The following is a 21,091-nucleotide window of genomic DNA, read 5'->3' on the forward strand; positions in this document are numbered from 1 at the left end:
TTTTTGTACTGGGGACCCCCACTCCTGAGACAGGCCACCCTCTGCTGCATGAGGATAGAGCTGCCCCCTAAGTGCGGAATATGTTCAGATTTCCCTCCACCCCTGTGGATTCCTTCTGGGGTTACTCATCTCTCCTTGCAGCCTGCAGGCTGCTGCCTCGCTTGGCTTACCCAGTACAGTCCCAGTTGCTGAACTGGGCCGGGGACTGATATATGGGTCAGCCTGCATGGAAGTTTTGGTTCCACCCAAACCACAGAGTGATATGTAGTTCACTGACTGCTATATAGGTGTGTAAAACTATAGAGAAACTTCATCTGGTTTTTAATTTAGCAATGATATTGATGTCTCCGTGTGTGTGTGTGTGTGTGTGTGTGTGTGTGTGTGTGTGTGTGTCCCAGAGACAGGGCACTCTTATTCCCATCTTATTGATGGGGCCACTGAGGGAGAGGCTTGACTCAAAGAGCCCAAAGCCAAGCCAGGGAGCCTGGAATAGAGGCAAGAGGCTGCCTCAGTTCTCCTGGCACCAGAGGCCAATTTTTCACCTGCTGGGCGGCTGGCAACCTTTTTTGGCCAGTGTGGCCTGTTCCTGCTCCATGCTGCCTCTGCATCTTGCAGTTGGGCAACACCATCTTGGGCTCCCCATCTTGGCCCAGAGGAGACTCTGTCTTGGCTTCTTCAGGGCCGGTCCCTGGTTGCTGAGACTGGCTTGTTCTCACCCTGCAGAAAGTGGAAGACAGCATCCTGGTCTCAGCAGAAGGAAAAAGCCTCTCTGTCAGGGGCTCTTGTGAAGACTCTCCACCCACCCGCTTGCCGGCTAGGATCCGGGAGATCGTCACCAAGAACCTCTCGCAAAGCGATTGCCAAGGTATGTTTGGAGAAGACGCTTCTTCTTGCTAGGCTCTTCATCTCCTGGCCTGGCTTGGTTCCCCCTGCAAGCAAGACAGAAATAATAATAATAATAATAATAATAATAATAATAATAATAATAATTTATTATTTTACCCTGCCCATCTGGCTGGGCCTCCCCAGCCACTCTGGGCGGCTTCCAAAAGAATATTAAAAACACAATAAAACACCAAACATTAAAAACTTCCCTAAACAGGGCTGCCTTCAGATGTCTTCTAAAAGTCAGACAGTCGTTTATTCCTTTGACATCTGATGGGAGGGTGTTCCACAGGGTGGGAGCCACTACCAAGAAGGCCCTCTGCCTGGTTCCCTGTAACTTGGCTTCTTGCAGTGAGGGAACTGCCAGAAGGCCCTCGGTGCTGGACCTCAGTGTCCGGGTAGAACGATGGGGGTGGAGACGCTCCTTCAGAAAGGAGGAGGGAGCTGATCTCCGCTCTGGCTGCGTACCTGGCAGGATGGGTCCTTTCCTCTTCCAACTCCTGGGAAGTGACAGGTGGAAAGGATGAAACCCAACTCCTGACATTCTGGTACTCCATCTTGTTGTATCCGACACTTCATCCTCTGCTTTAAAATATATATATATATATATATATATATATATATATATATATATATATATATATATAAAATCATTTTTTTCAATACAAACAGCAACCACAAAAACCACATACAGTGGTACCTCAGGTTACATATGCTTCAGGTTACAGACTCCGCTAACCCAGAAATAGTGCTTCAGCTTAAGAACTTTGCTTCAGGATGAGAACAGAAATCGTGCTTTGGCGGCGCAGCGGCAGCAGGAGGCCCCATTAGCTAAAGTGGTGCTTCAGGTTAAGAACGGACCTCCGGAACGAATTAAGTACTTAACCCGAGGTACCACTGTACAACGGAAACCACAATGACACTAATAACACAATTTAACAATTCAGATTTGAGTACTGATATGCCATATTTTTCGCTCTATAGGATGCACCAGATGATAAGACACACCTAGTTTGGGGGGGAGGAAAACAAAAACAAAAACAAAATATTTTGAAGCCAGAACAGCAAGAACAGGGCAGGCGCGTGGCTGAAGGGGCGCTGCGCAGTTCTCCCTCTGCGCAGCGCCATTCACTCCATAAGACGCACTCACATTTCCCCTTACTTTATAGGAGGAAAAAAGTGCGTCCTGTGGAGCGAAAAACATGGTACCTATAACTACACCTTTTTAACAATATTTCCCCACCTCTCCTCCCCCTACTTCCCACCACTGTCCGCCTTATCGCTTAAGTATTCCTTCCAGATTTCTTAATATTTATCCATTCTTAATTTGCGTCGATATGCAATTTGTTTGTATGTAGCTAGTTTGTCCATATTGTCAATCCATGTGCTCAAAGGAATCTTTTTGTGGCTCTTCCAATTCATCAAAACAAGTTTTTTTTTGCTGTCTAATATGACACTTCATCCTCTGCTGAGCTTCAGGACACCCCTGCCTGGCCCACCTGCCTGTCATCCCTTCTGGACAGGACAAAGAGGCCAAACTGTGCCAAGCTGGCCACAGTGCTGCTGGCTGGGACCAGGGGCTTCGTGCTGCTGCGACATGCTCTGTTTCCAAACAATACCTGGGAGGCAAAAGGAATTCGGAACAGATGGATGAGGAGAGAGAAGCGGAAGGAGGGAAGGCAGCAAATAGGAAGCTCTCTCTGTGTGTGAGAGGGAGGGAGGGAGAGACTCTGTGTGAGCGACTCTCTTTTAAAAAAAATATTTTTTTCCCAAAATTAAAACAAGACATATTATCCAAAAACATATCATCCTTGTTTTTTCTCCCATTTTTCCTCCCTCCCCCCAAAAAAACCCACCCGCCCCCACCCACCAACCTTCCTCAGTTCCAATCTTTGGTTTCTCTGAGACTGCTGTTTTCTGCATGTTACAAAGTAGTATAGATCCTCAAACTATTTAGCTGGTTATTATCAATAAAAAGTTTGTGAATGTTTATTCAAAACCTGCTAAGGAGTCCACTTCACTTTGTTGCATCTTCAGATACTTTGTAAAGGGTTCCCATTCATCCTTAAAGTCACAGTTATCCTTGTCTCGTAGCTTTTATGTCAGTTTTGCCAGTTCTGCATAATCCGTCAATTTTTCTTGCCACGATTATTTAGTTGGGGTTTCTTCAGTCTTCCATCCTTGTGCTACCAGAACTCTTGCGGCCGCTGTGTAAGTGACTCTCAATGGGTGATGCACCTTTTCGGAACTCACATAAGACATCAGAAGGAGTCTGGCTGCTGCTGGATCAGACCCAGTTTTATGGCGCTCACGGTGACCAGACAAATGCTCCCGCAAGACATGGAAGGCAACAACTTTCTCTTGCTGGCGCATTTGGGTATCTGGCGTTCAGGGATAGATTGCTACTTCACATGGAGGTCCGAACCAAAGCCCACGGCTTTTTGCCACAGATTGTGGCAGCAAATCCTATAAATCAGTTGTGCATTGAGGGGGAGGGCGGCTGATGCCGGCGCCCGCAGTTCAAGAAGAATGAGCTTTACAGAAGACATGTGGTTGCAAAGGGGAGCCACCCCTCCATTTCTTCCATGGTCGCTCATCCCAATAAAGGGGAGTCTCTGGGGGCTGAAATAAAAGGCGAAAACTGCAGGACCGCTTCTGGGACGAGGTGAGCGCTGCCTCTTCCCTGGCAGAAGCTGCCCCATTAGCAACAACCTGTTGCCGATGCCTTTCCAGCCAGCAGCAAGAAAATGTTTGTGAATATTCTATGCCAGGGACGTCCAACTTCCAAGAGACTGCGATCTACTCACACGATTAAAATCTGGCAGTGATCTACCCCTTTTTGGGGGGTTCAGGTCAAAGTTGTTGAGTTTATTTTAGGGAGGAACGTCCTGGGTTTTTTTTTGGGGGGGTGTTCAGGCCTAATGAATGGAAAGAGGCGCTCAGCGATCGATAAGGAGACAGTCAGCCTTGCTGCGCGAACTCTGACTTCTGTTCTAGCGATCTAGAGGGTGGAGAGGGGGAGGTGCCAGATGGAGGAACCACCGATCTACCGCAATCTACCAAAAGCTCCCGGGGATCATCCCATCGATCCCGGTCAACCTGTTGGACATCCCTGTTCTATGGAATCGCAACAGTCCGTTTAGCACACCTGTATTCCAGGTGTTCTGGCAGTGCATCCCAGGTTCCCTTGCTTTGCTTTGTTCTGTTTACAGTGGTACCTTGGGTTACAGATGCTTCAGGTTACAGACTCCGCTAACCCAGAAATAGTACCTCGGGTTAAGAACTTTGCTTCAGGATGAGAACAGAAATTGTGCGGTGGTGGTGCAGCGGCAGCGGGAGGCCCCATTAGCTAAAGTGGTACCTCAGGTTAAGAACAGTTTCAGGTTCAGAACGGACCTCCAGAATGAATTAAGTTCTTAACCTGAGGTACCACTGTATTTCTTAAACTTCTCTCCTGCCCTTCGTTCCAAAGGGAGCCCAGGGCGGCTTGTCCAACTGCGGAAATGCATTTGGTGTGTGTGTGTGTGTGTGTGTGTGTGTGTGTGTGTCTGTCTCTCTACCTCTGTGCTCCTCTCTTCCCACAGTGGCCTCCCACGCCGAGATGTCGTCCTTGCTTTCCCTCCAGGAGGAGAACCGCATCTTGCAGCAGGAGCTTTCTCGGGTGGAGGATTTGCTGGCCCAGAGCCGGGCTGAGCGGGATGAACTGGCCATCAAGTACAACGCCATCAGTGAGCGGGTAGGTGCAGGAGGCAGGCAGGGACCTCTCCTCCCTTCCCAGCAAGCCTTTCCAGGCAAATGGGTCTATGAAGTCTTCACCTGGCGCCAGCAAGCAGGCAGTGCAGGTTCTCTGCTCTGGGGGCAGATCCAAGCAACCAGGGGTGGGTGTCATTTGGAGGCCCTGCTGGGCACCCTTTGCTTACTTACTGTGTGGACACTGAGGTCCAGGGCCGAGGGCCTTCTGGCGGTTCCCTCGTTGCGAGAAGCCAAGTTACAGGGAACCAGGCAGAGGGCCTTCTTGGTAGTGGCACCCGCCCTGTGGAACGCCCTCCCACCAGATGTCAAAGAGAAAAACAACTACCAAACTTTTAAGCGACATCTGAAGGCAGCCCTGTTTAGGGAAGCTTTTAATGTTTAATAGGTTATTGTATTTTAGTGTTTTGTTGGAAGCCGCCCAGAGTGGCTGGGGAAACCCAGCCAGATGGGCGGGGTATAAATTATTATTATTATTATCATTATCATTATTATTATTACTTGTGTATTCTCTTTCTCTGAAAGACATTGAGGACTTACCTGCAGATTTGCAGAGCAATGCAAGCAGTGGGAAAAACTCAGATATATACGCTTAGGCACCAAACGGCTCCTTAAATGACAGCCACCAAAACAGACTGTCTAGTTGCCATTTGGGGCAAAATAGCTCTAAAGTCTTATTTTTCAAATGACCCACTGACTGTGATTGGTTCTCAGTTGGACATCTGGCTAGTTCTGATGGCAGCCTTGAGCTAGGCTAAGAGCTTTGAGAGCTTAAAAGAAGAAAAGTCGCTTGGTCTAGGGACAATCCACGTATACATTGGCCCACTCCGACCTCTTTTTCTTAATGGTGACACGGATCATTTACAATGTAAGAATCTTCACAACTGTGAGCAGGCAGGGTAGTGGGAGAGCCAGTATGGTGTAGTGGTTAAGAGCGGTAGTCTCATAATCTGGTGAATCGGGTTCGATTCCCTGCTCCTCCACCTGCAGCTGCTGGGTGACCTTGGGCTAGTCACACTTCTTTGAGGTCTCTCAGCCCCACTCACCTCACAGAGTGTTTGTTGTGGGGGAGGAAGGGAAAGGAGAATGTTAGCCGCTTTGAGACTTTGAGGGGAGTGAAAGGCGGGATATCAAATCCAAACTCTTCTTCTTCATAAGTGAAAACAAGCTTCAACAATTAACTATAAAGTGGTACCTTGGTCGTCAAACTTAATCCGTTCCTGGAGTCCGTTTGACTCCTGGAACGGTTCGAAAACCATGGTACAGCTTCCGATTGGCTGCAGGAGCTTCCTGCACTCAATCGGAAGCCGTGTTGGACGTTCGGCTTCCAAAAATCATTCGCAAACCGGAATACTCACTTCCGGGTTTCCAAGGAGCCAAAACGTCGAAGTACCAAGGCGTTTGACAACCAAGGTACGAATGTAATGTTGTTTACTGCTTCTGCTCAGGCTGCACAGAAAAAGCATTTTGGTTCCTGAGATTCATCCAGTCTGTACTGGAGGCTAGCAACCCAATGATGCTTTGCAGTTTTCTACTTTTATGAATAATAGAGCTAGTGAATAGGTTTTATGGTCCAGTCGACTCTCATCTTTTGTGCAGGTTCTGTTCTAGGAATAGCATGTAAAGCCAAAATAATGCTGTGGTACTTTTATTGTTGTTTTATTTTTGTTAGCTGCTCTGAGCCCGGCTTTGGCTGGGGAGGGCGGGATATAAATAAATTTATTATTATTATTATTATTATTATTATTATTATTATTATTATTATTACCCTGATTGTGCAGATCAAATATAACTCACAGAATTCCACAGGATATGGTATTAGTATGTGAAAACAGTCCAGATCCAATGATTCCCAGATGGTGGAGATGTCATGTGCCATCTGCACTTGGTCACAAGTGACCAGCAGCCAGGTGCAAAATGCTCCTGGCGCGTGGCTAATTTCGAACACTCAATGCAAGTAGGAAGGCGCAGACTCTGTTGGGGTGAGGATGGCTTGAGGTGTTTACAGATGCGCTGTCGCAGAGGGAGGGGTTGAGCTCTGGCAAGGGAGATTTGAGGAGCTGGAGAAAGAGAGGCATCAGAGGGCCCTGCCAGGATCCAACTTGGCCCCTTCCAAAAACCAAAAAAGTCCTGGCATACTAGAATGGGTCCCATTATTTCCTTGGTCAGTTTCCCAGCATGCCCTGCTCCCCCCACCCCAGTCTTGTCTCCTGTGCTCAATTCTGGCTAAGGGTCTCTATGGAAAACATTTTCTGGCTGCTTTCCAGAGTATTGGGGGGAGTGGGAGGCGGAATTGAGCATTTTAAAATTCTTCCTCCATGTCCAAAAGCTTTGGCCTGCCTGGACAGGTCCGGCTGACTGAATGGCACCCGGGCTGGTTGAGACCTGCCTCTCGGCTGTGCAGTTTGCAAAGGGGACGTGCGGGTGTTTGCATGTGCCCTGCCACTCACGCTTGACCTGAATTAGTGGATTTAAGAACCAGGCGTGAAACGCCTTGGAAGGAAGGAGGCACACACAAAAAATACGTATTGACAGTGATCTCGTGCTCCCCAGTGTTCAAAGCAGGGCTGTCCATTGGATCAAAGAAATATCGGTAGGTTAGCTAGCTAGCTAGTTTAATTCTCTGTAATTTCACATCAGGATGAAGCATTTCGTACCCCCCCCCCCGAAAAAAATATTTCTTTGTGCTTAAATTGCTACCAGGCCCCACCTTAGAAATGTGAGGGAGGGAGGGGCTCAGCTGGCTCCTGAGATGGCACCGGAATAAATCAGCAATTTTCAAGGGGCTGCCAATGGCACCCCAGGGCTTTTCTTAAAAAAACAAATAAATCAAATTTCAAGGGGCTGCCATAATCATTGCAACAGCTCTGTACAGAAAGACAGTGTTGTCTTCCCTCTTTTGCAGCTGGGGGTGGGGAACTGAGGCTGAGATTGGGGAGTCCATAACCAAAGGAATATATGCTCAGGCTGGGGGTTTTTTTTTTTGCTCCTGAAACCTTCTAGAGCTCTGAACCAGAGGGATGTTTTCTTCAAAGCATAGCTGGGTCTGCCTACCTCTTGGTTGTAGGAAACAATTCTCCTAAGAATTTCTGCTCTGGGGGGGGGGCTGGGGGGCTCCTCTCCTTACAAGACTGTATTGGGGGCTGGGCTCACATGCTCCGGTGACCATGGCGACTAGCAGGATAATTTAAATGGGCTGCAGGTTGCCATGGCAGCCGTTGCCTGGGAAGAGGGCAAACTTCGCTCCTGCATTCTACATCTTGCACCCAATTCCCCCCCCCCCAAGCCATTTTTCTGTTAAAAACAAAAACAAAACCATGCACAACCCTTTTGACAAAGCCTTTGAAAGTGGGAGCAAAGGGCAATCTCCTGCAGATGCTCTGTGTTTAAATTGTCCCAGGCTTGGGAAGATTGATTTTTTAAAAAAAGGATTAGTTGCCAAATTACCTGCCAAATTGGTGTGTGTGGTTCAGTCTGGCTGTTATTTCTTCTTAGCCTTGCGGCGGTCCTCTGCAGTCCATCAGCCCAGAGCTGGCTTCTTTTGACAGGCTGCGGGCTCCCCAAGGCCCTCTGGCAACTGGTGCCCAGAGGGTAGACTGCCTTGGGACATGGAAGTTCCACGCAACCGTGATGGGCAATGGGCACAAGCTTAGGGGATGGCTCTCTTGCTCTTCCTGGGAGTTGGGGCAGGCGAGGTTTAGGCACGAGGGGCCCTGATCCTCTTCCCCTTTCTTTCCTTGGACTCCTCAGCTGGAGCAGGCGCTGCGCCTGGAGTCGGGTGAGCGGGAAAGGGAGGCATTGGAGAATAAGAGCTTGGCTCAGCAAAACGTGGAGCTGCGCCGGCGGCTGGAGGAAGAGCAGGCAGGCTACAAGCGGAAGCTCCAGGCCTACCAGGAAGGCCAGCAGCGGCAGGCACAGCTGGTGCAGAAGCTGCAAGCCAAGGTGAGACCCCCATAAGTCCCTCCATGCGCCAGCAGCACCCCCAACCATAACTGTCAACCGTCCCTTATTTGGTGGGAAACTCCCTTATCCCAGCGCCGTTTCCCGCTGCTGTCCCGGATTGATGATGTCCCTTAAATTTCCCGGGTTTCATGCTCGCCCAGCTCGGGAGGGAAGCAGCGGCTCGGAGTCCTCCGCCGAGAGAGAGCGCGCATGAGAGGGCACGCCGTGAGGAGACGGGTAGGCAGGCCCTCTCTTGCGAGACTTCCGCCATGCTGCCAGGGGAGGGACGCAGAAGGGCGGTGCTTCAGCTGCCGTTGCAGCGCCGCAACCGCCTCATGCTGGGCTCGTGGGCGGCATGGGTGGGAGTCTCCCTCCCTCCCTCCCTCCCTCTCAGGCGGGGAAGGGCCGATGGAACTCCTCGCACCAGGACGACGGCAGCCCCGACGTGCTGCTTAGCATACCCTCAAACCAGTGCAGCATCTTAATGTAGTGATTTCCCCCTCTGCATCCCTTTCATAACACTATTTTTATAAATCATTTGTCCATCCATAGTTCAAATTTTTACTACAAGTTTTCTGTCAATCCTACCAATGTATGTGTCAGGGCTGCCACTCAGTCCCAGCTCACATAGGACCACGCTAGCCAGCGTTCAGGTTAAAAGAGTCTTTATTGGATTACAGGTTCCATTTCCAAACTGCAATGTGCAGCCCTACTTCTTCTAGGTCAGACCGGCGAAGACCCGTCTGAGTCTCCGCCTCTAGCACACCAGCTTAATACCCTAGCCTTGCTCCACCTCCTGCGCCTTTCCCTCCGTCTCTGGGTCCTTCTGCCCCCCGGGGTCTCCTTTTTCCTACTCTCTTCTGACGCGGACCCCCCTGACCCTTCCGCCTCCTTGCGGCGGGCTTTGGGACCTGGTTCACTCTCTGGGCTGCTTACTGCGCCAGCTTCCGCTACATTTGAACTTGGCGCGCGCGCCCAACTCTCAACCTTCCTCTTGATCGTTTCGTCGCTCCCCGAGGTGGGCGTGACTACTCCTGACTCATGCCCTCCCTCCTTCTGAAAGCCTCCGGAACCCGATATCTGGTCCCCTTTCTCCCCGCTGTTCCCGTCTGGGTACGTGGGTCCCGATCTCCAACTGCTGCTCTCTGATTCCTCTCTGGACCCTTCTTCCTGGGATGTCCCCCTGCTTTCCCCCCTTGCTCTGACTGCTGGCGCTCCCTTCTGGGAATCCTCGGACTCACTGGATAAGCTCGGCGATCTCGGTTCGTCATCCCCACTCATCTTTCCTTCGTATTCCTCCCCCTCGCTCTCTGTCTCCTCCCTTCTCTGCGTCTCTGCTTCTGAACCCCTGACATCCATCCCCCCCTCGAAGCCCCCCCTTCCCCCCTCCCCACTTTCAAGGGTGGTTGCAGGGTGCTCCATCATCACAGGAGTGAATGCCGGATACAGTTCGCTCCTCGTTGCTGGCCGCCAACTGAAGACCTCCGAGTCTTCCTCCTCGCGTTCGTCAACGGTGAGCTGCTCCGCCTCCATTTCAGTGCCGCCGTGCTCGAAACCGAGATCCTCCCCGCACACGTCCATGTCAGTCTCTGCGTCGGTCGCTTGACCTGGCATCTCCAGCCACCTCCGGCGCCACTGCTCCTCTGGCCGATCGTCCCACCAATACGAGGTGTCGGACGCCGAACCCTCCGGTGACCCCTCTGGGGAATGTGTGCGCTGTGCGGGCTCCCCGTCCGAGTCGAAGCCATGGAACGTGCTGGAGGAAAGTGTGGGCGTGAACAACCAGTCGTCGAAGAAGCCTGCTGGCATGGGTCTGTGTGGGAAAAGGGCATGAAACTCGTCCTTGAGCAGGGGTTCCTCCAACGCGTAGTCTGGCACCCAGCTATTAGCACTAGCCCGGGTGCCCTCTCTGGCTAGGAGGTATTCCACTCCGTCTTCCCCCCATCTGGAGTCCAAAATCTCCGTGACTTCGTTGATGGGGTCCTGCTGTGGCAATCTTCCCGCCTCCGACCGCTCCTGAGACGGACTCGGTGCTGTTCCTGGTTCCTGGAACCTGTGAGGTGTCCTGTAGGGAGTGAGCACTGACCTGTGGAACACCGGATGCATCCTGGAACCCTCCGGGAGCACCAGCCTGAAAGCTACTGGATTGATCTGCGCTTCGACTTGGTATGGACCGAGTTGCTTGTGCCCCAACTTCTTTTTGGCTAACGATCTGGTCGGCACTGCGTGGGCTGCCAACCAGACCCAGTCTCCCACTCGGATCTCTTCGCCAACCCGCCTGTGCTTGTCCGCTTGCACCTTGTATGCGTGCTTCGCTAGCTCCAGCTGCCGTCGGAGTTGATCGTGGACCTCCTGCAACTCAGACGCGAAAGCGTCCGCCGTCTGCGGTTCCCCTTCCCCCACTCTGTCCAGTCCCGGGAAGGTTCTGGGATTCCTCCCATTGTTGGCGAAGAACGGTGTCACCCCTGTGGACACGTGCTTCGTGTTGTTGTAGGCGAACTCGGCGAGCGGCAGGTAATCCACCCACGTCGCAGGCTGTTGATTGGCATAGCATCTCAGGTACTGCTGCATGATGGCATTGACCCTCTCCGCTTGCCCGTTGGTCTGCGGGTGTCTCGCTGATGTCAGGTTGATTTTGACGTTCAGGAAGCCCATCAGCTTCTGCCAGAAATTCGAGATGAACTGGCAACCGCGGTCGGACAGTATAGACCGCGGCAGCCCGTGCACTTTGAACACGTGATCTATGAACAGTTTGGCTGTTTGTTCTGCCGTGGCCACCTTCGCACACGGTATGAAGTGTGCCATCTTGGTGAACAAGTCCACCACCACTAGTACAGCCGTCTTGCCTCTCGAGCTGCGTAGATCCGTGACAAAGTCCAGGGCCACCCTCTCCCACGGTTCAAACGGCGTTTGCAGCGGTTCGAGCAGTCCCGCCAGTGGTTTGTGCACCGGCTTGGCCCTCTGGCAGGTGTCGCACCTCGCGACGTAGTCCGCGACTTCCCCTCTCAGTCTGGGCCACCAAAAGTCCCTTGCGACTAATTCCACCGTTTTTTCCGTGCCAAAGTGCCCGGCCGTGGGTGCGTCGTGCAACTGCTGCAGTACCTTGGCGCGAAGTTCATCTCCCGGCACGTAGATGGCCCCTTTACGTAAGAGCAAGCCGTCCCGTATCTGGAACTCGTCGCTCTTCGCCGTGCCCTTGTGCACCTCGGCCATCTTCGCCTGCGCGAATGAGTCGTCCTGCAACGCCCGCCGCACCGCATCCAGGTCTACTGTGGCTGAAGCGCACGCCCACGCTGTTGGCGCGAAGATGTGCATGGCTGCCGCTGGCGTCGCCTCTTCGAGGTATTGCGGTTTTCGGGACAGTGCATCCGCCATGATGTTGGTGTCGCCTGGGACGTACTCTATTCGGAAATCGAAGTCAGCAAAGAACTCCGCCCAACGTATCTGCCTCTGGTTCAGGAACTTCGCCGTGCGCCAGTGCTCCAGATTCTTGTGGTCCGTGCAGACCTGCACCGTGTGCTTGGCGCCGATCAGGAAGTGCCTCCATGCTTTGAATGCTGCATGAATGGCAAGCAACTCCCTGTCCCAGATGGTGTAGTTCTGCTCCGACTTGCTGAGCTTTCTGGAGTAGAACGCTCCCGGTCTCCAGACCCCCTGTGGGTCCCTCTGCAGCAGGACAGCTCCCACTGCTCTATCGGACGCGTCTGTCTCTACCCGCATCGGTCTGCTAGGGTCGATATGCAGCAGTTGCTCTTCCGACGCGAAGAGACGCTTGAGTGCCTGAAAGGACTGCTCTGCCTGCTCCGTCCAGATGAATTTCTTTTTCTTGGAGCTTAGCGTGTCCGTAATAGCCGCCGTCTGCATCGCGAACCCTTTGATAAACTTGCGATAGAAGTTGGCGAAGCCGACAAACCGCTGGACCTCCTTCCGGTTGCGCGGGCTCTTCCAATCCAACACCGCTCGCACCTTGGCGCTGTCCATGGCTAGCCCCTTGTCCGACAACTTGTAACCCAAGAAATCCACCTCCGTCGTGTCGAACTGGCACTTCTCCAGTTTGGCGTACAGTCTATGCTGCTGCAACCTCTCCAGCACCTCCCGAACATCCTGGTCATGCGCTTGCTGCGACTCGGAGAATATCAGGATGTCATCCAGAAAGCAGACGCACTTCTTGTAGAGGAGTCCCGCCAACACATGATGCATGAAAGCTTGAAAAACGTGGGAGCCATTTTGCAATCCAAACGGCATCACTCTGTACTCGTAGGTTCCCAGAGGCGTGAACATGGCTGTCTTCCACTCATCGCCCTCCCTCATGCGGATGAGATTGTACGCCCCTCGCAGGTCCAACTTGGTAAACACGCGTCCCTTGCGCACCGTCGCCAGTAGGTCGTCAATCCTGGGCATGGGGAAATCAGAGGGCTTGGTCATCTTGTTCAAGAGGCGAAAATCCACCACCAGCCTTTTTTGGGGCGTGTCCTTTTTCTTCACAAAGAAAACAGGACTGCCCCCTACTGCCCTGGACTCCCGGATGAAACCGCGCTCCAAATTGTGATCTATGAACTGTTTGAGTTCCTGTAGTTCATCCTCCGACATGGAATACAGCCTCCCCTTCGGTAGCGTCGCCCCTGGTAGGAGGTCAATCTTGCAGTCATATTGCCTGTGCGGTGGTAACTTGTCTGCCTCCTTCTCGCAGAAGACCTCCAGAAAGTCTGCATATTTGTGGGGGACTGCTTGCAACGTTCCCAACTGCAGGTGTGATTCCTCCTCCTCTCCCTCCTGTTCGGGCAGGATGCAGTGTTCTGTGCAGTAAGAGGAGCCGAAGATCAGCTGTCGCTGGTACCAAGCCAGTGTCGGACTGTGCCTGTCCAGCCAACTCATGCCCAACACAATGGGCGTGTCCGACAGGCGGGTGACGTTAAAACTGATGACTTCCCTGTGGTTGCCAAGGCGCATCACCATTGGCGGCGTTTGCTTCACCACCTGCCCCCCCAGCAACTCTCTACCATCCACTGTGACGACTTGCAGGGGCAGAGTGGCCGGTAATAGCTGTATAGCGTGCTGCTCCACAAAATCCTGTGCTATAAAGTCTGCGTTGCTTCCAGAATCCACAGAAAGCGGCACTTCGATAGTGACGCCATCGGGCAGCTGGAGAGATGCTGTGAGTTGCACTACTGGTTTGGGTGGGAGGGGGTCCGTGGGTTGCAAGATTGCTGGGGACTGCTTCAGTGATGCGTCTGGCTGGGCCCCAGTGCCTCTGTCTCCAGCCAGACATCGTCGTTTCCCTGCTGTTGTTCGCTGTGTTGCGTGGCCGCTTTCACCATTGCGGAGGCTGCAGTGTGCTTGGAGCTCCTCTGGGGACACTCTTTCGCCAAGTGTTGAGAGCTGTCGCATATATAACACTTCCTGGTCCCTCTAGGAGGTTTAGTCTTGACTGCCGCCGGTGCAGGGGCTCTGGTAGCTGACTGAGCCCTGGTGCCTCCCGCCTCCATAGGTTCCACTCCCCCTCCTGGCGGAGGTGTGGATTGCGCACGCGCAGCTTCCCTGGGAACGAAAGAGAAACTTCTCGCTGCTTCGCGCCCTCCACGTCCTTCGTCTCTGCACCATGGACGTTCTTCCAGCCTCACCCCCACAGTCAGCGCCCTTTGGACCACCTCCTGCGTGCTCCGGGGCCTCTCCCCCCTCGCAATTTCGTCTTTAACAGCACTGCTCAAACCTTCCCAGAAGAGGTCTCTGACTGGGGGCGAATCCCGGTCCCATTCTAAGGCACTGACCAGCGCAAAAAAGCGGGCGTGATACTGGCGTACGCTCGCCCTCCCTTGTTTCAGTCCATGAATCTCCCGTCGGGCAAGATCCACGTCAATGGTAGATAAAAAGCACGCATCCATCGCTTTGATAAAGGCATCTGCATTCTGAAGCGCCGGATCTTTATCCCTCCACAAATTGCGTAGCCACGCTTTCGCATCCCCATGCAAATGGGATAGTATAAACCCCACTTTCTCTTCCTCATCCCTAAAGTCTTTCGCCAGCAGTTGCAGTGCGCACATTACGTCTGTTCGAAAATTGGGGTACTGTTGTAAATTCCCATCGAAGTGAGCCACAAGCCCTCCTGCTCTCCGTGCCAACCCAACCCCCTCCGGTCTGGGTCCTGGCTGCCCATGCTTAACCAATGCTTCAAACCTGGCGTGGAGATCTCTGTAGGCGGCTGCCGCATCCTCCTCCCTTTTCTTGGATGCCTGTACCTCCGCGTTCAATTGGGTCACTGCCTGTTGCAGCGCTGAAATTTTCTCTGCTTCCGTCATCTCTGCCAACCGTTGTGAGCTCGCTCCCAAACACCAATTTCCTCCTCTCGCTGCTTCTGCCTCCGCTGCGAGGTATCAGGTGTCCGAAGCTTTAAAGAGACGGGTCTTACTGTCAGTGCTGCCACTCAGTCCCAGCTCACATAGGACCACGCTAGCCAGCGTTCAGGTTAAAAGAGTCTTTATTGGATTACAGGTTCCATTTCCAAACTGCAATGTGCAGCCCTACTTCTTCTAGGTCAGACCGGCGAAGACCCGTCTGAGTCTCCGCCTCTAGCACACCAGCTTAATACCCTAGCCTTGCTCCACCTCCTGCGCCTTTCCCTCCGTCTCTGGGTCCTTCTGCCCCCCGGGGTCTCCTTTTTCCTACTCTCTTCTGACGCGGACCCCCCTGACCCTTCCGCCTCCTTGCGGCGGGCTTTGGGACCTGGTTCACTCTCTGGGCTGCTTACTGCGCCAGCTTCCGCTACATTTGAACTTGGCGCGCGCGCCCAACTCTCAACCTTCCTCTTGATCGTTTCGTCGCTCCCCGAGGTGGGCGTGACTACTCCTGACTCATGCCCTCCCTCCTTCTGAAAGCCTCCGGAACCCGATATCTGGTCCCCTTTCTCCCCGCTGTTCCCGTCTGGGTACGTGGGTCCCGATCTCCAACTGCTGCTCTCTGATTCCTCTCTGGACCCTTCTTCCTGGGATGTCCCCCTGCTTTCCCCCCTTGCTCTGACTGCTGGCGCTCCCTTCTGGGAATCCTCGGACTCACTGGATAAGCTCGGCGATCTCGGTTCGTCATCCCCACTCATCTTTCCTTCGTATTCCTCCCCCTCGCTCTCTGTCTCCTCCCTTCTCTGCGTCTCTGCTTCTGAACCCCTGACAGTATGTAACTCTTTATAATAGCTTTTCAAATAAATTATAAACTTCCCCCATTCTTTATTAAAGAGGTCCTCTTCCTGGTTTCTAATTCCTGTAAGCTTTGCCATCTCGATGTCGTTCATCAGTTCTGTCTGCCCGTCTTCTTTGGTCAGAGCTGTAGACCCTTAGGATCATGTAGTCCAATCCCCTGCAAAACACAGTCAGTCGCAGCAAAAGCAGCATGGCTCCATCAGTGCCAGATTTCTCTATAAGCTAAGCCAAATCCCTTATTTGGGCAGCTGATCCCTTATTTTTGAGGCTGCTGGTCCCTTATTTTCAAATCTGTAAGTTGATAGCCATTATTTTCAAATCTGTAAGTTGACAGTTGACCCAACCCTTCCCCTGCCCCACGGCGGCACCTGCCGACCAGGTCGATGAGTAGAATGGAGCAATACCTGGTTTTCAGCATCAGGATATGTCAGCAACTAAACCTCGCAATTTACCGATATACAGTGGTACCTTGGTACTCAAACGGCTTGGCTCCCAAACAAATGGGCTCCGAACGCCGCAAACCCAGAAGTGTGTGTTCCAGTTTGCGAACGTTTTTTGGAAGCCGAACGTCCAATGCAGCTTCTGCAGCTTCTGATTGAAGCTCCAATAGCCAATCAGAAGCTGTGCCTTGGTTTTTGAATGGTTCCGAACTCCCAGAATGGATTAAGTTCGACAACCAAGGTACCACTGTATTACGGTTTCGGAAATAAGGAGCTCTGTAGAGGCGTCGGCCGGCTCCATGGTTTTCCCTGCGTTGTGATTTTTGCAGAGCAAACACACACACATGCACCCCTCATGATTCGCATTGCCGGCTCAAAAATTAGGAAACCGATACTGCAATTGGGGCTGGGCAATATCTATTGTCCAGAACCGGTTTGAAGTCCATACCTCCCACCTCTCTAGGTTGTCCAGTACAAAAAGAAGTGTGGGGAGCAAGAAGAGCAACTGCTTGAGAAATCGACGGAGCTGGAGCAGCAGCGCCTAGTGGTGAGTGCCTCTTTCACATGGGGTCTTGCTTTCTGCTCCCTCTCTCCCTCCAGGCCTCGAACTGTCAGCTGATTTTGCTTCCCAGAAGTGTGTGGGTTTTCCCTGTTGCCATTGGGGTGCCCTTTATGTGAATGGGTGGCCCTCTTCACATGCTCAGGATCCCTGCACATATTTGAGGACTGGGATTCGGTGTGGAATCTTCTGGGGAGGGGGGAAGAAGCCTGGATTAAGCCGTGCTTTTGTGCATGCTCAGATAAACGCTGCTCCTTTCTGGACACGCTCCGGCGCAGAGTCCTGCTGCCCCAGCTTCCGGAGCTAAGCCTTTTTTGAGCCCGTGCATGTCTGTCAAAGCCCCAGCAGCGGCTTCTTTCTGCTCCCTTCTCCCACAGAGCCGTCTGGACATCACAGAATCACGCTTGCGGCAGGAGGAGGAGCACAGCAGTGACCTGGAAAGTGCTCTCATCCGGCTGGAAGAAGAGCAACAAAGGCCAGTGTGGGAGGGGGGGGCAGGGCAGGGCGGGGGCCTTTTACAAGGCACAGCTCACCCAAGTCACTAAACCCCAACCCCTTTTGTCCATCCCCCAAGCGAGTGGTTCCCAAACTTATTTGGGGACGTTTTTAGTGTGTGATGTTGTGTTGCGCTTTTACTGGTTTTTTTGTTGGGAGCCTCCCAGAGTGGCTGGGGCAAGCCAGTCGGATGGGTGGCATGTAAATAATAAATTTTCAGAAAAATAAATAAATTACTCAGCACCCCCCTGGAAATCAACCTAATTTAAGCAAACAAACAGAAAGATTCTGCAAGCCATTTGCGTTCGTTCATGTACCTGTCAACTTAGCAGTTCGAAAGCACAAAGTACAAATAGATATATATATACCGCTCCGGCAGGAAGGTAAATGGCATTTCCATACTCTGCTCTGGTTTGCCAGAAGTGGCTTCGTCATGCTGGCCACATGACCCGGAAGCTGTACGCTGGCTCCCTCGGCCAATAAAGCGAGATGAGCGCCGCAACCCCAGAGTCGGTCATGACTGGACCTAACGGTCAGGGGTCCCTTTACCTTTTATGTACCTTTTTTTTTAAAAAAAAAAATAGTAATATTTATTTGGTTCTTCAGATTAAAATTTTACAGTTACATTATCCAACATACAACATAAAAACAAGATTCCATGGAATCTCCTGGTCTTCCCTCCTCCCCTTTGTGGGTCCTGTTGTTAATCATTTCCTTCTGCATCTTTTATGATCATCAAATCTTTTACCTCTCCAGTGTGTCCAAAATTCACCGTTAGACTATGAGGCATATTCCAATCCTACTAATGATTTTCACTGTATACAGTGGTGCCCCGCAAGACGAATGCCTCGCAAGACGGAAAACTCGCTAGACGAAAGAGTTTTCCGTTTTGGAGGTGCTTCGCAAAACGAATCTCCTATGGGCTTGCTTTGCAAGACGAAAATGTCTTGCGAGTTCCTGCGGGTTTTCCCCCCTCCCCCCCTTTTCTAAGCCGCTAAGATGCTTATCAGCTGATCTGATAAACTGATAAGCCGCTAAAAGCCGCTAAAAGCGCTAATCCGCTAATCCGTCAATGGGCTTGCTTCGCAAGACGAAAAAACCGCTAGACGAAGAGAATCACAGAACGGATTCTTTTCGTCTTGCGAGGCACCACTGTACAATGGTTTTTGAGATACGTTATAAATTTTCCCCATTCCTTATTAAAGTTTTGGTCTTCCTGATTTCTGATTCTTCCGGTCATTTTGTACATTTCAGGATAATCCATCAATTTGATCTGCCATTCTTCTCCGGCAGGAATTTCTTTGCATCTCTGGGCCAGTAACATCCACGCAGCCATGGTCACATACTTAAATAGTCTTTTCAGCTCCCTTGGGATTTCGGCACCGAGAATTCCTAAAAGAAAGGCTTTGGGGGTTTTTTAAGAAAAGATTACCAGTATATAAAAAACCAAATAGACCTGCCTCCTTACCTGCTGCCCCCTGTCACCTGCAGGAGCACCAGCCTTGCCCAGGTCAATGCCATGCTGAGGGAGCAGCTGGACCAGGCGAACACGGCCAACCAGGCCCTCAGTGAGGACATCCGCAAGCTGACGGCTGACTGGACCAAGGCCCGGGATGAGCTGGAGCAGCGGGAGGTGGACTGGAGGCGAGAGGAGGAGGTCTGGGGCACGGGAGAACCTGGGGTGCGGTGGGGGGCTTGAGGTAGGGGGCAGGTTTGGGGAGGGACGGAAAGCGGTTTGAGAAGAGGCAGAGGGATGCCAGAGCACAGAGCCTGTCCTCGGTGCCTTCGTCGCCTCTGGTGAAAAGGGTTTGGCAGGTTTTGAAATGAGGGGGGAAAGAGGAATGCAAATGGGTAAAATTAATGGTTATTGCAGCCAGACAGGTTATAGCAAGCAATTGGAAAAGTGCAGAAAAGCTAGGGGTGAACCAATGGAGCAAAAAACTGAATAATATTATAATTTTAGAATATCTAACCATGAAGATACATAGAATGAAAGGGTTTAAGGTCAGTGAGAAAGAGGATGATTGGTGTGAGAAGATATTGAATTATTTGAGTAGGTTTGAACAACTTGGGGCAATTAAAATGTTAAAGGGACGCGGGTGGCACTGCGGGTTAAACCACAGAGCCTAGGACTTACTGATCAGAAGGTCGGCGGTTTGAATCCCTGTGACGGGGTGAGCTCCTGTTGCTCGGTCCCTGCTCCTGCCAACCTAGCAGTTCGAAAGCACGTCAATGTGCAAGTAGATAAATAGGTACCGCTCTGGTGGGAAGGTAAGCGTCGTTTCCGTGCGCTGCTCTGGTTCGCCAGAAGTGGCTTAGTCATGCTGGCCACAATACCCGGAAGCTGTACGCCGGGTCCCTCAGCCAATAAAGCAAGATGAGCGCCACAACCCCAGAGTCGGCCACGACCGGACCTAATGGTCAGGGGTCCCTTTACCTTTACCTTTAAAATGTTAAAAGTTAAATAAACGTTGTGGAAGGAGGAGTGTTAAGGTATATAGAAGTGTACATATGGTTAATTTGAAAATGTTATTATTGAATATATATATTATTGAGTATTGTATACCCAATGTATCAGCCGCCTGGGGGGTTTTACTGTTTGTGTTTTGGTGGTTAGTTAAAAAAAAAATGAAATGAGGGGGGAACTTGCAGGACCTGCCTCCCTTAGAAGCCGGCTGCCTGCCCCCCGACTGCTGACATTTTCGGGGCTAGCATTGCAGAAGGGCTTTCTCGTTGCCGGCACCGTCCTCAGCCTGCGGCTTCTCCTTCTCCCTTGCAGACCTTCAACACGTACTTCCGCAATGAGCACAGCCGCCTGCTCACCCTCTGGCGGCAAGTGGTGGGGTTCAGAAGGCACTTTGGGGAGATGAAGACCACGATGGAAAGGTCAGCCCTCAGAACACGAACCTTGGCCACAGCCCCAACCCTGGGCCTGTCCGCACTGCCCAGGCTCAAGCTGCTGTTGTTACTGCGCCCAGTGCTAGATTCACATATAGGTTAAACAAGCTATAGCTTAGGGCCCCACTCTCTCGGGGGCCCCCCAAAAAAATTTAAAGGAAAAAAGCCTGGATGTACATTTCCAAAATATAAGATAAAAAAACAAATAAAATAAAACCTACATACAGCAACAGTGTTTTGTGTTGTGTAGGCTCCTATGATGTACCGTAAGTAATGAGCCCCGCCTGCTAACCTGTTCCCTAAAACAGGGGTCAGCAACCTTTTTCACCTGTGGGCCGGTCCACTGTCCCTCAGACCATGTGGTTGGCCAGACTATATTTTGAAAAAATAATAATGAATGAATTCGTATGCCCCACAAATAACCTTTAAATAAAAGGACACATTCTACTCATGTAAAAACACACTGACTCCCGGACTGTCCACAGGCCGGATTGAGAAGGCGATTGGGCCGCATCCGGCCCCCGGGCCTTAGGTTGCCTACCCCTGCCCTAAAATATCACTGGTTTGCTCGTTTCTATACATAGGGTGCCTACGTTCTGCATGTACTGGTTGCATGGCAACATGTGCAAATGGCTTTAGATATCTATGAGGTCCATAAATGACCATATAGCGTATATTCAACACACACAAAAATGACAATTTGTTGTTGACAAAGGACATCTGGACATATAAAGGGCCCCATTACGTTCAGTAGCTTAGGGCCTCATCAAACCTAAATCTGGTCCTGATTGTGCCACAAACTCCCTTGGAGCCAGTATTAGTGGACATTTCCAAAAACAGCCACTGAGAAAACTGGGCAGATCTGTGTATAATTGATAAGTTATACAAAACGGCTTGATTCTGTCCTTTTAAAATGTGGTGGGGTTTTGGGG

The 21,091-nt window shown here is 51.6% G+C and overlaps 1 protein-coding gene across 5 annotated transcripts in view; it reads left to right on the forward strand.

The window, feature by feature from the left end:
* CROCC (ciliary rootlet coiled-coil, rootletin) overlaps window positions 1-21,091 on the forward strand; it is an 83,479-nt gene that overhangs the window by 3,321 nt on the left and 59,067 nt on the right. For 3 of the 5 annotated variants that reach the window (XM_081202872.1, XM_081202869.1, XM_081202870.1), the window contains exons 2-8: window positions 724-865; window positions 4,470-4,621; window positions 8,386-8,577; window positions 16,671-16,754; window positions 17,144-17,241; window positions 18,753-18,918; window positions 20,041-20,147. In XM_081202872.1, the coding sequence (XP_081058998.1) occupies window positions 4,487-4,621; window positions 8,386-8,577; window positions 16,671-16,754; window positions 17,144-17,241; window positions 18,753-18,918; window positions 20,041-20,147 (782 nt within the window). In that variant the 5' untranslated portion in view covers window positions 724-865; window positions 4,470-4,486. The remainder of the gene's footprint in view (window positions 1-723; window positions 866-4,469; window positions 4,622-8,385; window positions 8,578-16,670; window positions 16,755-17,143; window positions 17,242-18,752; window positions 18,919-20,040; window positions 20,148-21,091) is intronic. The other 2 variants (XM_081202871.1, XM_081202873.1) reach the window with 2 other exon arrangements.

Source organism: Podarcis bocagei (assembly GCF_964188305.1).
Source record: "Podarcis bocagei genome assembly, chromosome: 7".
In the NCBI taxonomy this organism is placed as follows: domain Eukaryota; kingdom Metazoa; phylum Chordata; class Lepidosauria; order Squamata; family Lacertidae; genus Podarcis; species Podarcis bocagei.